General features: G+C 38.9%; 1 protein-coding gene across 2 annotated transcripts; it reads left to right on the top strand.

The window, feature by feature from the left end:
- Positions 1-2,778: 2,778 nt before the first annotated feature.
- LOC149211134 (GDP-mannose 3,5-epimerase 2-like) lies at positions 2,779-6,045 on the top strand. 2 transcript variants are annotated; one of them, XM_089394528.1, is made up of 7 exons: positions 2,779-2,954; positions 3,432-3,879; positions 4,282-4,375; positions 4,946-5,075; positions 5,155-5,287; positions 5,400-5,607; positions 5,720-6,045. In XM_089394528.1, the coding sequence occupies exons 2-7, from the start codon at positions 3,464-3,466 to the stop codon at positions 5,873-5,875; spliced, it is 1,137 nt and encodes a 378-aa protein (XP_089250654.1). In that variant the 5' UTR covers positions 2,779-2,954; positions 3,432-3,463; the 3' UTR covers positions 5,876-6,045. The 2 variants fall into 2 exon arrangements, with proteins under 2 accessions (XP_089250654.1, XP_089250655.1); XM_089394529.1 differs by lacking the exon at positions 2,779-2,954 and having other exon boundaries at positions 2,968-3,879.
- The last annotated feature ends 11,153 nt before the right edge of the window (positions 6,046-17,198 follow it).

Genomic DNA, 17,198 nt, shown 5'->3' with positions numbered 1-17,198 from the left:
TATCTAAAAATTCAAAATTTACAATATATAATAATTATGCATATTACATTAAAATTAAATGAAAAAATTATAAAACATGTCATAAAAAAATGCCCAATATAAATATCATTATATGTATGATTAAGATCTAAAAAAATTGTATTTTGTTTATTAGTTAGACAATTTCTTTTAATATATATAAAAGATAGACAACTATATAAATAATATATATATATATATATAATAGATCCATTTTAATTTTATAGTGTAAACAAAAATTTAATTTCTTAAAATAAATTTTTTTTTTAAATTTTACACAAAAAAATATTTACTTAAAAAAGTAATACTTAATACTTATTAAATACAAAATTCAAATACTGATTATATATCATTTTTATTAAAAAATAATTATATATTTTAATTATTAATTCAATATAATTATAATCATATATATATATATAATTTCCATCCTTCACTTCACTTCACTTTAAAACACTAACATAACTGTCCCATGTCGAGAGAGTAGTAACTGTCCCGTGTCGAGAGAGGCTGTTGTTTTGTCATAGCTTTTTTGTTAAGGCGACTTCTAGTTCTATTTATTTTTGCCATAACTTTTGACAACCTCTGTTTTATTTATAACCAGTTTTAATTTTGACAAGTTTTATTAGTTTTAATTCTTTTAATGGTAAAATTCTGACAAGTTCTATTAGTTTAAATTCTTTTAATGGTAAAAACGTGCTCCGTACCACGTAGTGTCCTTCTTTAGACATAAAATACACCGAAAGAATCGGGAGTGCTCAAATATTTCACCACAGATCAGCATTCAAATTCCCTATATATTGATGGGTGTATTGGTGTGTGGGCATTAACTTAAGTTTCATCTTCCATTGTAAGAAGCTTAAGAGAGCGTTTTGCATCGAGGTCTGTCCTCCTCTGTTAACTCCCTTTCCCTTTGTGTGTTTTTTTCAAATTCAGTCTTTTGCTGCTCATAACAGTTAATCATGAAAGTTTCTGGCACTGCTTTTCTTAGTCTGATATTGATGTTTTTAATAATCAATTAGGAAGTTGTTAGCTGTGATTCTTTGAGTATTGAAGTTTTTAGTAGCCAATCATTAAACCTTCAGCAGTGTATTGTGCCATTTAATAATCAGGCTCTTAAGAGTAACTCATGGAGTTCTTAAAAGCGTAATTGGTTTTTGAAATTATTTCATGTTTTTGTTGGGAGCATTGGTGAAGTTCTATCTCAGCCTTCCGATTTTTAAAAGCTGGTTTCTGTGTTCTGGTTTCTAAGCTAAAGTGAATATTTCACGAATTTAGAGGTGGATTTTCTAAATTTTGAAAAAAAAAAAAAATATTTCCTGGAAAGGAATTGGTAATTGGGTCAGTTTCTTACTTGCAAGATATGTGATATGGCGTAGATTCAGCCGGCACCACTAAGAACTTCTAGGTGTCTAAGTACATCTTTATGGGCATATGGATAGATTGAGAATTTGAATTTCTCGGTACATAAGACTTCGTAATCATTATCACAGCTTTCTCAATTGAAATGCCAGTTAGGAGCTGGTAAGTTTGTTTTGTTTTATTTTTAGTTTACTGTTTCTGTTTCTGTTTCTGTTTCTGTTTCTGTTTCTGTTTCTGTTTGTTTTGTTTTGTTTTTGTTTTGTTTTTGTTTACTGTTTGTGTTTGTTTTGTTTTATTTTATTTTATTAAATAATTCGAGAAATAGACAATTGGATATGTAAGTAGAGAAATTGATGATTGGACCAGTTTGAAATTCAAATCTCTTCACCAATTAAGCTTTGCCCAAAAAACTAGTAAATTGATGGGTTATATAATATGTTGCACTGGTTTTAGAGACCGGGAACAGCGGGGATGAGGGGACTAGTCCTTGGAATGGCCAGAGCGCACCCCCAAATTTTCAGGGGACAAGGGGCTGGGGACGGCAATATATATATATATATATATGCAGAATTTAATATTAACATTTATAGTTGTTTCAAACTAGTATTATGCACAACCCTTACACTCGCCAACTAAAATCTCAAAAAATTTGAAAAGGGATTGAGTGACATTCCATTATTGGCCACTAGACATGAGCTTTAGCTTTAAGAAACTTAACTGTAACTACCTTAAAATTTGTAATAAGGTCCGTGAACAATCTATCAAGGAGAATTGTCTTTATATTAGTTTTTTTTCCTCATATTTCTTGTTAATGATTACTATGTTAAACACAAATGGCATTCCCCTTTCAATAGGTTTTGAAAAGTTTTATCTTGGTGTTGAAAACCACTATAAAACAATTTGGTTTTCTAATGATATTAAATTCATATCTTAGATTAAGAAGAAGATTGAATAGGAATGTTTTTAAACCTTTACTACTCAATCCAATTCAGAACTATCGAATTGTTTTCACAATGTTTGGGGTGAGGATGATGGAAGCACTGAACTTGAACGAGTCCTCGAAACCCACATATAATATGTAAAAGTTGAGATGATCCTAAGAAGAATAATAAAAATAACCACAAGGATCATCCTTTTAAAAGGTTGTATTTTCTGTTTTATTGACATGGAGGGTGTTTTTTGAATTTTACCATTGAAAATCCAATATCTAAATCACTAGAAATCCAAAATGAAACCCATCATACAAAACTCATATTTTGAGCTGCAACTTGTACAAAAAATTTAGATTCAATGCATTCCAAAAAAAAATGAATGGGAAAAAAGATCCTATTGTCCAATCATCAATGTCCATGATTGTCAAAACTGAAACTCTGTACTTGGATTATCCTTAAAACCTTCCCAACAACATCCCTGAAATCTGTCAAAAACATCCCTGAAATCTATCCCGAACATCCCTGAAATCTATTCGGAATGGCTTGGGAATAGCAAACAAGTCCCAAATCCCCAGTGGAATCCCCACAATTTGGGGGCGTTTCGTAATGGGCCCAAAAGTCCCTGGAACGCGGAAACGCAAAGTACATGATAATTTTGAAAGTCTGCTTTCTGTGAATTTTATCCATATTTGAGCTAAATTGCTTCTTTCTTAAGTTTAGAGATGGATTTCTCAAAATTCTCCGAGGTTTAGGCTGTTGCCTGCCCATGGAACCATGAACTTGTGTTTTTGTCTCTGGATTTTATGAGTTCTACAAGGATTTGATCATATTTTCCCTCTTTGGAACGTGTTTCTCTGAATTCTATCGGTTTAACCTCATCGGACGATGGATTTGAGTATTTGCAAAATTTTTTTGTCCAGAGCCCATTGGGTCATGGTCACGAGTGCTTCTTCTCCATTTTAGACCAAGAATTCCATTGAATTTCAGTAGTTCTGATCTACTTTTGCATTGCGGGTTATGAATCCAAGTGCTTTCTTGGACATTCCTAATATGGTTTTCTTATTGGCTGCCATTTATTTCAACATGGAGTGATATCTTACTCTGGATGTGTTATTGCAGACTTCTTGTATATCCTCCTTTCACTGAGCACCATGGGAAGCATTGGAGCTGATGGAATGACCTATGGAGAATACACCTATGAGAATCTGGATAGAGATCTATACTGGCCAAGTGAAAAATTGAAAATTTCCATCACTGGAGCTGGTGGGTTCATTGCCTCCCATATTGCCCGGAGATTGAAATCTGAAGGGCATTACATTATTGCCTCTGATTGGAAGAAGAACGAGCACATGACTGAGATAATGTTCTGCAATGAATTCCATCTCGTCGATCTGAGAGTTATGGACAATTGCTTGGCTGTTACGAAAGGAGTCGACCATGTTTTCAACTTGGCCGCAGACATGGGTGGTATGGGATTCATACAGTCTAATCACTCTGTTATCATGTACAACAACACCATGATCAGTTTCAACATGCTTGAAGCTGCGCGAATCAATGGTGTTAAAAGGTGAGACCTTGGTTTGTTTCTGCACATTGGCTTTCCATTTCATTTCTGGTTGATGTCTGTTTTTTCTTATTGCTTATGATTATGTCAATTTAGATCCATTTTAAACTTCTCTCTATCAAGCACTCAGTCAAGTATGATAACTTCTTAGAAGTGCAAAAGCACTATTCTAGAATACAAGACTATGTACACTTCAAATAATTTAATTCCTTTTAATGCTCTCCACAGAATCTTATTATTGAAACTTGAAATTACAATGCAATCGGTAGTGCAGATAATATATTTTAGTCCGACCGAACATCAAATTATTTGTTCAAAAGACATAACCATTTTACTCTCATGGTCACAGTTTGTTCAGTCGCTGGACATGGCATATTTTGTAATAATCTATTTGTTCCTCTGCAGGTTTTTCTATGCTTCTAGTGCATGCATTTATCCCGAATTCAAACAATTGGAGACCAATGTGAGCTTGAAGGAGTCTGATGCTTGGCCAGCTGAGGTATGTAGCCATATATTGCTTTAATACTCTGGTAATGCTATTAGGTGCTATTTCACATGGCATTTTGGGTCAAAAGGCAATGTAAGAGCTGATACTGAAATTTGTTTAAGAAGAGGCTGGAAATGTAATAGCTGTGTACAGAAATTTGTTTAGGAAGAGGCTGGAAATGTAAGAGCTGAGTACTGAAATTTGTTTAGGAAGAGGCTGGATGTTTGATGAAAAGCGTTTACGGTAGTCCTGACTGATTTCAAGGTTACTTTTGAATGTTTAGCTAATTGAAAATTCAGAAGGTTACTGTAAGAGTACACCTCTGAAGTAGGACACTCTGATTTGCCGGTGGTACACTCTAGATATATCGGGGCCTCTGTAACTTGGAGAAGTGATGTAACTCCATAGGACCTGGTTTATCATAGGAACTGATTTGTTAGTTACTAGCTTGGGACTACTGTACTACAATTGTTAGATCCAGCCTGCTTCCCCAGATACAAGAATCGTCTTATGCTGGATTAAGCTGTTATAGCTCATTTTCACTTAAACTGTTTAGAGACTAATGATTTCATTGCTCTGTAGCCTCAAGATGCCTATGGCTTGGAAAAGCTTGCCACAGAAGAATTGTGCATACACTACACCAAGGACTTTGGTATAGAATGCCGGATAGGACGTTTCCACAACATTTATGGTCCTTTTGGCACATGGAAGGGTAAGTTATGAAAATTGTAATGATTGTAGGATGCTCATATTTATGTTCCCTTTGTTGATAAACTCATTTGCCACTGCAGGTGGCCGTGAGAAGGCTCCTGCTGCCTTTTGTAGGAAGACAATCACATCTACTGGTAGATTTGAAATGTGGGGGGATGGTGAGCAAACACGATCCTTTACATTCATTGACGAATGTGTGGAGGGTGTCTTAAGGTACCAAAACTTGGAATGGCTTTTGAAATTCAGTTTTGGATCTAATTCTCGCTACCTGTTTATTCAGATTCATCTTTGTTTCTTCTCAGAAATCTTTATTTTGATATGCCAGGTTGACTAAATCAGACTTCAGAGAGCCAGTGAATATTGGCAGTGATGAAATGGTCAGCATGAATGAGATGGCTGAAATGGTATCAAGCTTTGAGAATAAAATGTTGCCAATACATCACATTCCTGGGCCAGAGGGTGTACGTGGTCGGAATTCTGACAATACATTGATTAAGGAAAAGCTAGGCTGGGCGCCAACCATGAAGTTGAAGGTAAGGTTCTAGCTATTAGATTTTCAGATTGTTAAACTCCTTGCAATGCATTTTCCCTTGTGCATTGAAAGAAAGATGCAGAGTCACATTTGTTTCCTTTTGTTTTTGGCAGGATGGCTTGAAAATTACTTATTTCTGGATCAAGGAACAAATTGAGAAGGAAAAGGCTCAGGGAATTGATCTCTCCATCTATGGGTCTTCCAAGGTGGTTGGCACTCAAGCCCCTGTTCAACTAGGTTCTCTTCGTGCTGCTGATGGAAAGGAATGAAGACCAAAACCTAGATCTCTGGTTAAGGGGATAAATAATAAGTTATTGTTTTATAAGGCTCGCAAGATGGTTAGCGGTTGGAGACTGCAATTTTCAATTTTTTCTAGGGGATAAATATTTTTGTAAGGCTCGCAAGATTGTTAGCAATTGGAGACTGCAATTTTCAATTTTCTCTATTGTTTATCTGGGAATTTTCAATTTTCTCTATTGTTTATCTGGGAATGGTAATAGGGTTTTGAGAATTTTAATGTAATTATTAATAATTTTTAGATGGATGGTAGGGATTTAATTTTAACCAGAAAGTTGAAATTTATCTAAAAGGTAGTTGTGCTATTTTTATTTTTCAATACAATAAAAAATGTCATATTTAATTTTTATTTATGGCACTAAACTCTTATTAGTCAGTATTGCTTTATTGCTTTACTATGTTTTTCTTATTATATGTTTTTTAATGTAATTATGCTTAAAATAATTTAAAATAAAGTTATATTTTAGTTAATTTTTATGATTTTTTTGGGCAATATGAGATATATCATATTAGTATTTTCCAGTCATTTAATTTATATGGCTAAGCTAGTATAAATGACTATAAAAAATGATAAATAAAAAATTACGATAATACTAATTTTTCCTATTATATAATTATAACCCATGTACATGAGTATCATATCTCTTTAATAAGTATTTTAATTAACTACTATATTTCCAATTCATCAACGAAAGTAACATTTAACATCTACCACAAGCCGCATTGGAAAAATCAAGGATGTACCTAGTACACCACTTTAGAATTCTAAACAAAAATGCTTGAACATAATCAATATATCAGTTCAATATATCAGAAGTTGTAAACCAAATGAAACACTCACAATAATGATGGGAAGAAAAAGCAGATAAAGAACGTGGTAAGCTTATATGCACCACTCTTCCACAACATCCATTTTGACTAAACCATTTTCTTCGCTCACTGTCTTATCCTCTTCCACATCATTATGACTAAACCATTTTCTTCACTCACTGTCTCACCCTCTTCCACATCATTATTTGGGATGCAATCCCAAGTCCCCTTTTTCCCACTTAGTGCTATCACGTGCTTTACTAAAAACCCATTAATCCCCTTTTTCCTACTTTCTTTAGTGCTGTCACGTGCTTTACTAAAAACCCATTAGACTCTTCGAGGGATTTAAGCTTCCCTATGGATGCAACAAAGGACACCCCTTCGAAAACAGAGTCTCACAAAAAAAAGGTTTACTTGTTCTCATTAAATAGATCATAATTACATCATAATTACATCACAATTCTATCGGATATGATCTCGGCTTTGTATACTCATTATGTGGCTAAAAGTGATTTTATTCCTCTACTCTATTTTACTCTGCATTTTGCTGGTTTTACACTTCCAAGGTACAAGATATGGTAGTGTTTGTAATGCACCCACACAGTCTTCCCTTAATAAAATTTCCTTTATTCAACCTATCATATTTCTAACGATGATTCCAGTTCATCTTTTAACAACAATGATAACAGAGCTTGCATGCAAATACAATTGTATAATTCATATCGCTTGTACTTGGAAAGGATTTAAATGTGAATATTCGAGTCTTTTATACAATTAATTAATCCAGCTACAAAATTCATATGTTATGAACTGCATTCATATAATTGACTATAATAATATAATAAAAACATAACACAAATAGAATCACAAATGTTTATCTCTGTTCAAGTGAATGTCTTCATTGAGTAGCGATTCACTGCCAAATTGTATGATTCAGCAGTCAATTTTTCCTCCGAGTAAAGCCATGATACCCTAGGGTGAAGGAACACCTATGGGTTTTTAATTTGGCTTTCTTAGCCCAACCCACAATGCCCTCAAAACTTATATCAGCTAGCTAGATAATATCAAACTCAACAAGGTAACTACGCCAACAATCACACTGTCCCACAAATGTTTATATTTTCTTCTCTACATCTCAAGGCAACACTAGGAAAGGAATCCCCTCCTGTGTAATGTAGTGCCTGGACAATTTCCCTTCCCCTCCAGAGCAAGAAAATTTTGGTCTCCTATTTGTTCTATAGCAATTCTTAGAGTGGAATACCCTTGGCTTAATACATGGCACAAGAATATAGCCTTGGCTTAATACATGGCACAAGAATACGGTGTTATATTTACAGCTTGCTCTAGTCAATGTTAAAAACCAGCCAACCATGGTTCACCCTGATAACCATCCCGGTTATCCTTTCGTAAGATCAACAATTTCCCACTTCACCATAGGCTCACACTAGCCTTTCATCATGTTATTCTATGGTATGTTTTATAATGATGGCAATGGTAACATAGATTCCAATAACCAAGGCCCAAAATAACCACATAGATGAAATCACTTTGGATGGAAGAGCAGGAAGATAATGGAAGGGCTCTCTCAAGAAAATGCACAAAATATACTCTCTTGCAGGGACAGCAACTGCCTTTCAAAAAGTCTCATCAATTTAGATCAAGCACTAAGTTGATAGGTTAGGAAAATCAATTTAGATCAAGCACTAAGTTGATAGGTTAGGGAGAACTTAGGAAAAGAGAGCAAAAATAACAACACAATGTTTTCTCGTGAACCTCACTTTCCTTCCCCTCTTGTAGTATCACGATCCTTGTAGTATCACGATCCTTGTAGCAACCTTCTTTTGGAATATTCTTTACCATCGTAACATCCATCCTAGCTCATTGTATGAACTTGAAACCATGCATTACAATGACTTGACACTGATCAATTCCATCCTGTCATTTCATCTTATTCCTGATTTAGTATCATATATCTCTCCCCCTTGGAATACCATCATCCTCAGTGCTCTTTCCTACCAGTATGTAGTACAACAATGATTCCTTATTGTCTCATCATTCTCTTTTGTCATCCACAGCGGTACCATCTCCATTGGTAGCTTGTATTGGTTGGTAGATTGTATTGATTGGCTTTCTCAAACAAGTAGTCTTTCAATGATTATGTATTGTTTCACCATTATTTATTGTCATCTACACTGGTACCAATGTTACCATCTCCATTGGAAGTTTATATTGGTTGGCTTTCTCAAACAGCTACAAGTCTTTTACTGATTCCGTATTGTGTCAGCATTCTTTGTTGTCATCTAAAGTGGTACCATTTCCATTGGTAGTTTGTATTGATTGGCTTTCTCAAACAACGAGCCTTTCAGTAACTTGAGATACTTACACGACCATCACAATCGTGCTAATTACCCAGTACAACCATCAAAGAAAAGCACACTTGTCACTGTGTCAGATCTATTCACATGCAACATCACTCAAATGCAGAACGGAATCACATATAACAGTTGTACAGGATACAATATGTTCTCGTGGACCGGTACCTATATGTATGAATGTATGTCCGTTATTACTGGCTACCACAAGGTTGGTTCTGCATACTGTCCTTCTTGGGCACATTCAATCGTTGCTAGATGCCCATCCATCTATTTCTTATTGTGGGATTTTTTTAGTGTAGTCTAATTACTACAATTTTTGTTTTTTTCTGGTCAATTTTTTCTGAAATTTGCTGGGGAATTTTTGGGATGGTAAATTTCAATTATGTAATCTACGGTGTTTTGAGATTTTTCTGAGTACTGAATCTATTTATGCATTCAAAAATACATTTTAAACAATTAAACTTCATGATTTTTACTGAAATTTATATTGTCAAATTTCAACCCAGAAAAAATAGGTATGATTTTTACTAAAATTTATAATGTCAACTTTCAACCAAAAAAAATCTGTAGCTTAAGTTTTTTGAGGCCAAAAATCTGTAGCTTAAGTTTTTTGAGCCCAAAAATCTGTAGCTTAAGTTTTTTGGGCCCAACATCCTCTGTTAGGTTGTAACAAGAAGCCTCTACATAGACTTGCAACCAACATATTGGACTTATTCAACATTCAATCCAAATTGTTAGAGGTTCGTCATTCATTCTCCAGTCTCATATGATTTAAAAATCTCATACTCCATCTTTTCTGCTTGCTCATTATTTTATATTCATTATGTACCGTTTCATAGAATCATTTCAATGTGCTTTTAGTTTAAAACATGTTTTTTTAGAGAAATCTTCATTTTCATTTTATTGTGCACTGTTAATAGTATATATATGCATTTGATTGGTAGATAATATAAGATAATTATATTTATGTCCAACTAATGATCACAAAGTAGGTCACAGGGACTGTTGGGTACAATGATGTCCATAAAATCCGGGAGAACCAACGGTCTCCTATAAAAAATACAATGCTTGAATATAAAAGGTACAATGCAGTAACATAAAAGATACAATGTATGAAATGCCCTGATGAAGAGGATCAGACCCATCTCTCCTAACATCCAAGACTGACTGAAGAGCACTGAAAAAACTCCACAAAGTTTGTTGGCCTGATGAAGGGTTAGTGGGAGGTGCAAACTGTCCACTAACTCGTTCTCTGGGGGAGTTTATGCACTATTGAGGTCTGGAGGACCTAGTCCGTCTCCCAGGGACGGATCTGAGACAGTTTAGTTGTTGAGGTCTCATGTGGTGGGGTGAGGTTCCACGGATCCTCATTGGTCTATAGTCTAGATATGAAACGGTATCAATTGTTCTCTTTGTGCCCTTGTCTGAAGGTAGTACCCTGAAAAATGTCGTGTTACTCTGTGTGGGGTCTGGTCTGATGGGAGGTTGAAGAATATGCGCTCGGAACCTGAGAGTCTCCTGCATATATAGGGCCAAACATTTCTGATCGAGGTACCTGAAAAAGTCTGTAAGGGTCTTAGAGTCTCTGAACAAGCAATGGAACTTTCCTCTAATCTCGTAGTAGATAGGGCATCCAAAAATAAAGTGCACCTCGGTCTCTACTTCCTGTAAATGATATACCTGACAGATTCTATCTGGTCTATCATTCTAGTGGTCCATCTCTACCTAAAGTCTATGAGAACCTACTTTGAGGAATGCGAAGAGCATGCATCCAGTGGTGAAATGTATACTGGGGTCGAATAATGAGCCCGTCTCTCAACTCCAGGAAGTGATCAGCATAGAATGCCATCTTTGGGTGCAACCCTCCTGGAGGATTGACCCAGGTGACCTGGACGAATTGCCTGTAGATGTCCTCCCTGATGATCTTGTTCAACTCTTGTCTAGTAGGTAGAAGGTGACCAGGAGCATCCAAGGAATATCAGAAAGGAGGGAGACGATCCAATTGAATGCCCACTAACTCTAAGAGATCTAAAACTCCTGTAAACCAACATCTAGCCCAGCCCGAGGGAGTAGAACGAGCAATAGTCTCAAAAGAGCAATATGCCAAGTAAGGGTAATGGTCCCTACTCATTATCGAGTCTGCAAATCCCCACGATGCAAGAATGAGACCAAACTGAAAGTTGTCTCAAGCCGAAAGGGTTGAGCTCCAAACTCTGCAAGGATGATGTGTCGAGGTAATGTTTGTTTCCATCTAATGATGCAGCGGAGAAGAAGAGTTTGGACTCTCTCAACTGAGGCCTAATCCAACTCAAGTAAATACAGTCCCCAAATCTCTGAGCCATATAGAACAGTGGGACGAATCAAGGTGTCCATGAGGCTCATCTTGGAAGAGATGTCCTAGAAGTGATGTCGAAAGCACCGTCTCTCGAGAAGGGCTAAGGATCCATATCCTTTGTTGATCTGAGGCTGAAGCGTTGATTGCAAACTGAAGCGGGGACCTAAGAATTGCACCCCCAAGTACGTATACGTGCTGGTGATCTCAACCTCCTCTCCTCTAAATAGGAAGTGAAGGTCCAAAGTTTTCTTCACCCCATTGAAGATCATAACCTTGGTTTTACCCAGATTGACCGTCAGCTGTCGAAGATCGCAAAACAGAGCTAAGGCATCCCACTGCCTCTGTAATCCTTCTGGAGATGAGGAGAAGAGGACCATGTCATCAAGAAAGAGTAGAATAGATATCATGACCTGGTGAAGAACACAACCATCAGCGTCCTGGATATGCTCATGTAGAAAAGCCTCCAACTCATCAATATAGATCCCAAATAGGTTAGGGTACAATGGGAAACCTTGTTTAGCCCTAATCATGCTTCGGATGAAATTAGACATCCCATGAACCATGCAAATACAAAGAAGGACGGACTCATATAGGCGTGTAATCGTTGTCAATAGGGTCGCCAAGATGCCAATATCTCTGAGTCTCTGGAGTAAGGCTTCCCTCGGAATAGAGTCAGAAGCTTTCCGAAAATCTACGAAACAACAATAGACTTTCGAAGAGCGATGTCGTGCCTCCTCAATCACTGCACGGAGGGTGAAGATGTGGTCAATGGTCTGATGAGTTAGTTGAAAACCTGCCTGTCCCCTAGCTCTGAGTTGTCTTTGCTCAAGGTCACTGGAGAGCTTCCTATGTAGAACAGTAGCATAAAACTTCGGAACATGTGGCCCACCATGATCGTTTTGTAGTTATTAGGATTTGAGCTGGAGCTTGATTTGTGGATCGGATGGATGATGTGGTGTGACCATGCTGATGGAAAACCTTCACAGACTACATGGTTAAAGAGATCAACCAAGTAACTAACCAAAGCACGGAAACCGTGTTTAAAGAACTATGTTTGGTAGCCTTCCTCATCGGTTACTTTGTTGTTGTTCATCACCCAAATGGCCTCTCTAATATCTTTGTATGAGAATAGGTAACAGGAAGGGGGTGGGGAGGTAACATGAACTTGGTCCTGCACCAGAATATCATAAAGGTTGGAAGTGTGAGAGAACATGGATGTAGGGTCGAGGTTAGATAGAAGAGGGGAGCGTTGGGGAAGGATGGTATGCCAGAATTGTTTAGGGGAGTGGGCAAGGAGAGCAGAAAGTTCTCGTCTTCTATGAGAGACCTGAGTTGTTTCTTGCAATGAAGGAGACGATGGGAAGAAGCTTTGAGGTCAAGGTAGAAGGGTTGAGACTAGGTGAAGGCATATCGAAGTTCTCGATGTAGAGTCTTGCATTCGTCATCGTACCATTTGTTCATGGGGCAAGATGCAACTTTTTGGGAGGTGAAAGTGGGACGAGTGGAGCAAGGGAAGGATTTGAGTGTAGCTTCCCAAATGGCAGATGAAAGATGGGTGTATTTAGTGGAAGCAAAATCAAGCAAAGAGAACTGGGTTTCTGATGGGAGCATCTTGTGTAAAGTAGAGGAGAAGATGTCAAGGTTGCCTTCGTCAAATTGAAAGATGGTTCAGGGTGGGCCTCGAGGGGAAGGATGGGGTGGAAGGGGAGGGTCAAACCGGAGAGAGAAGGAAAGAAGTGCATGATCAACAAGCGGGATGGGGGAGACCAAGAGATGGCGAATAAAAGGGAGCAAGTTCTGGCTAGCGAGGACATAATCAACTACACTCGCACCCCGGCCATATGGCCAACAGGTGAAAAAGCGAGAGTCTGGGAAACAGGGAAGACCATTTAAAATTAACAACTCCTGTGATTCCCCCGACTGCAATAGATGCTTACCATAAATTATTGTGGGCCCCAAAGCATCATCTGATATCTGGTGAAGCCCAACTGAATCTAGATCTATCCCCTGGGTACAAAACACATCCTCTGATCAATCGTGGAGAGGGATCTGGAGATCTCTAGTACGAACATTTAAGTCACCTAGCAGTATGACTTCCCCAACAGCAGAGTATTGGTTGATTTATAGTGTACAAATCTATAAAGGAGCCCCCATTTGAGCCATTATGGATGGCAAATGGTGAAGAGGTTGGGGAAAAGTAACAAATTGCAATGTAGATGTCTCTCGGACGAGAAGCTCCAACGCTAACCTGAATCCACATAAACCTGGCAAACTCGTCTTCGACTACCACAGATACCCTGTTCCGAAGTGAGTCACTAGTGAAACAAGCAACTCCACTTGATCCTCTTACCCCTCCCAAGCTCCTCGTCTCCTGCCTACAAACTGAGAACTAATGGTAATCGGTGATATCTGGGAGAGGTCGAACAGGGCTTAAATAAGTCTCGGCCACGAAGAGGATGTCCACTGATTCGTGAGCATCATACAAAAGTCCCGGCAATGACCAGAAAGATCCATTGCCATTCCAACAGCGGGTGGAGAAGATAATGAACACTAGATAATCTTCTAACTTTACTTTCCAGCACTCTATAATCATCATCGGGTTTGCCTGATAGGTAGAGTCCATTAATAAGCAAACCAAAGTTTTTTTTCTTCACAAGCCCTAAAATCCCGTCGATAGCACCAGTGATTCCGAAGAAAAAATAGAGAGATGGGATCAACTCAAACACAGAAGAAGCCATCCCCACATGATTGGAGTTGAACAAAATATCAAGAATGAGAATCTCGGCAAGAGTGTGCGGCATACAATAATAACTAGATAGTATATTGAAGGTCTCAGGGGTTTCTTAAACCATACCTGCATGCGTGTGGATTCTGCGAATCACACTAACGCGGTGTATTAATGGTGCAGGCAATGTCTTGTAATGTCCGAGGACCCCAGTGTAAGCTCACGTCTAGCGATGTAAGTTGACAGTCAGGGTGACTTGTGGGTGAAATACTAACTCAAAATTTCCATGCTTGTCAATTTTTTTTGTTAACATGATCAAAACAGACACTAGAGTTACAGCCTGTCAAATTTGAAGGGTATTTCAAATTTGAAATTCCTACCGTGCGCGCGTCTGTTGATGGGTTTGTTGAGCGTTTTAATAAGCATGAGACATATGATTGTAGTCAGGGTAGTTTTTAAAATAGATAAACAGGTTTAATGCCATTATGTTTTATTGTAAAGTTGGGAGTTTTTAGTAGGGATTTGGGGAAATCTTTTGTAGTGAAATTTTGATTTTTATTGTTTAAAATCAGTTTTTGATTATATATGGATTTAGTATCCGAAAAATTTTGGGCATTTAAATGGTAGAAAAGTTACAACTTAAACTTGTCAGATTCTAAACAAATTAGACTAGAAATAAAAATTTTCTCACATATGATGTTGGCTTGGTACACTCATTATGTGGCTAAAATGTGATTTTATTCCTTTATTCTATTCTACTCTACATTTTGCGAGTTTTACGCTTCCAAGGTACAAGGCATGGTGTTTGTAATGCATCCACATTGGCCTCCCTTAATAAAATTCCCCTCATTCAACCTATCAGATTTCTAGCGATGATTCCAATTCATCTTTTAGCAGCCATGATAGCAGGGCCCTCATGCAAATACAATTGTATAATTCATATCACTTGTAATTGGAGGGGATTTAAATGTGAATATTCCAGTCATTTATACAATTAATTAATCTAGTTACAAAATTCATATATTATGGACTGCAATCATGTAATTGAATATAATAATATAATAAAAGCATTCAACACAAATAAAATCACAAATGCTTAGACCCATTTTCTGGTCCATCTGTCGTTATCAGGATGTCTACTGCTATATTGGGAGACTCAATGGAAACATAGGAGGAGGTAGATTACTCTGAAGATCCGCATCCTGACCGGGTAATTTTTGGATGCCCTAATTTCACATCTGCTGCAGCTGGCCCTAGCCTCCCTTCGAAGCTGTTTCCGCCTTATTCCTCTCCGGTGGTAGCCCTGCCGGACCACCGCTCTGCTCCTCCCACTGACGGAAACTCCCCTCGGGGCTCCCCTGCTCTAGACCTTCCCCCTCTGTCCCCTGGGACCCTCCATTTTCTGTCCTCTATCACGCCTCCGTCGCCCTCCTTTGATCCGCATCCGCCCAGTTCATCCTTTCTCGCGGCGACTTCTACTGGCCCTCATCCTCAGGTAGCCACTAACCCATCTGATCCCTTTCACTCGCCTTCGAGTTGTTTTGAGACTCCAGCAGTTAGGGTTAGGTTTGCAAATCCATTTCTCTGGACGGATCCCCGAACCCCTTAACGGACCACCCATCTACACCACGCACAGGGAAGAAAAGAACAAAGTGCGTGAAAGTGACCTCAAAGGATATATCGATTCGTTTCGGCGAGACCTCCGCCATCAGGGAAGCAGCTATCATGGCTAGCACCATTCTCGTTGGTCATGTCCGTGGAAGGGCGTATTCGGCTACTCGGCTCACTCAATGGGTAAAGGAGATCTGGGGGGGCGTTCTCAAAGAATTACTAGAGGTACAAGTTTTACCTAGAGGTTGGTTTGCCCTACACTTTGCAAAAGAGAACTACACAGATTTGGTGCTCGCCAGATACTGGCACATTGAGATGGCGCCGGTTCTATTAAAGAGATGGAGTCCTCTCTTTGATCCGGAGAGAGAACAAATTGGGGCAGGTCCTTTGTGGGTTCGCCTGCCTGGACTCCCTCTTCAGTACTGGTGTGAGGAGGTCTTCATCCGTATTGGGAATGCTCTGGGGTCATACCTTGACCATGATCGAACCTTCGTAGAGTCAAGGAACAGAACCCTTGCGCGCATATTGGTGTACCTGGATACCCGTGAGGGTTTGGAGGAGAAGATTACCCTACATTGGGGGAAATATTCAAGGGTACAGATACTGGACTACGAAGGGGTTCCTTTCCGTTGTCGCCGCTGTCACAAGGTGGGACACATCTTCAAGGACTGCCCTCTCAACAAGAAGCCAGAAGAGGTCCCTTTATCAGCTCCTTCCAGAACTGTTTCTCCGACCATCCTGCGTACATCGGCGCCGGGACCTTCTATCAATGATACACAAAAGGCAGCAGTCGACGCTCGCAAAACTCTCTCGCCGCCGGTTACCAGATCACGGGCAGCTGCCGAAGCCGCCATTGCTACGGGTACATCTCTCTCCCCTCCTTTGTCTTGTATATCTCCTTGCTCCTCTATGCATTTTCCTCCCATATCTTCTGCACATTGCACTCTGCCCACCTCACCTGTATATGCACCATCAGTTCCCTCTCTGCATACTCTCCCTACGCCCACCTCTTCTCCATCTTCATCTCGGGGGTCAAAGTCTCACCATTATAACCTTCGCCCGTGCACTCAATCTCGAGGATCCCCTCTGAAAATTGCTGGGTTGGGTCTTGCCATATCTGGGTCGGCCCCCATGACTACACGGGGGAGAAAATCTTTCATGTCTAAAGCCATCAGGCGTGCTGGAGCAGAAGTTGCCTCGGGCTGCCAATCCACTCTTGACGGGGTTCTTAGAGCAGCGAACACCCCTGGCGGCCTGCCACCATGAAATGCCTATCCTTTAATTGCAGGGGCTTGGCTAGTGCCTCTAAGAAGCTAGCCCTACGTAGACTCTTTGAGATTGTACCTGTTGATCTCATACTCCTCCAAGAGACCCTTGGCCCAGCTGATTCTATCTCTGTTTCTCTTACCTCTACATTTCTGGGTTGGCATTTTTTGGCT

This window comes from Pinus tabuliformis, chromosome 1_2, assembly GCF_031772625.1.
Source record: "Pinus tabuliformis cultivar Carrire ecotype Pingquan chromosome 1_2, CPIR1, whole genome shotgun sequence".
In the NCBI taxonomy this organism is placed as follows: domain Eukaryota; kingdom Viridiplantae; phylum Streptophyta; class Pinopsida; order Pinales; family Pinaceae; genus Pinus; species Pinus tabuliformis.
Note: the sequence above shows the minus strand (reverse complement) of the source record. Positions and strands in the feature narration are given on the sequence as shown.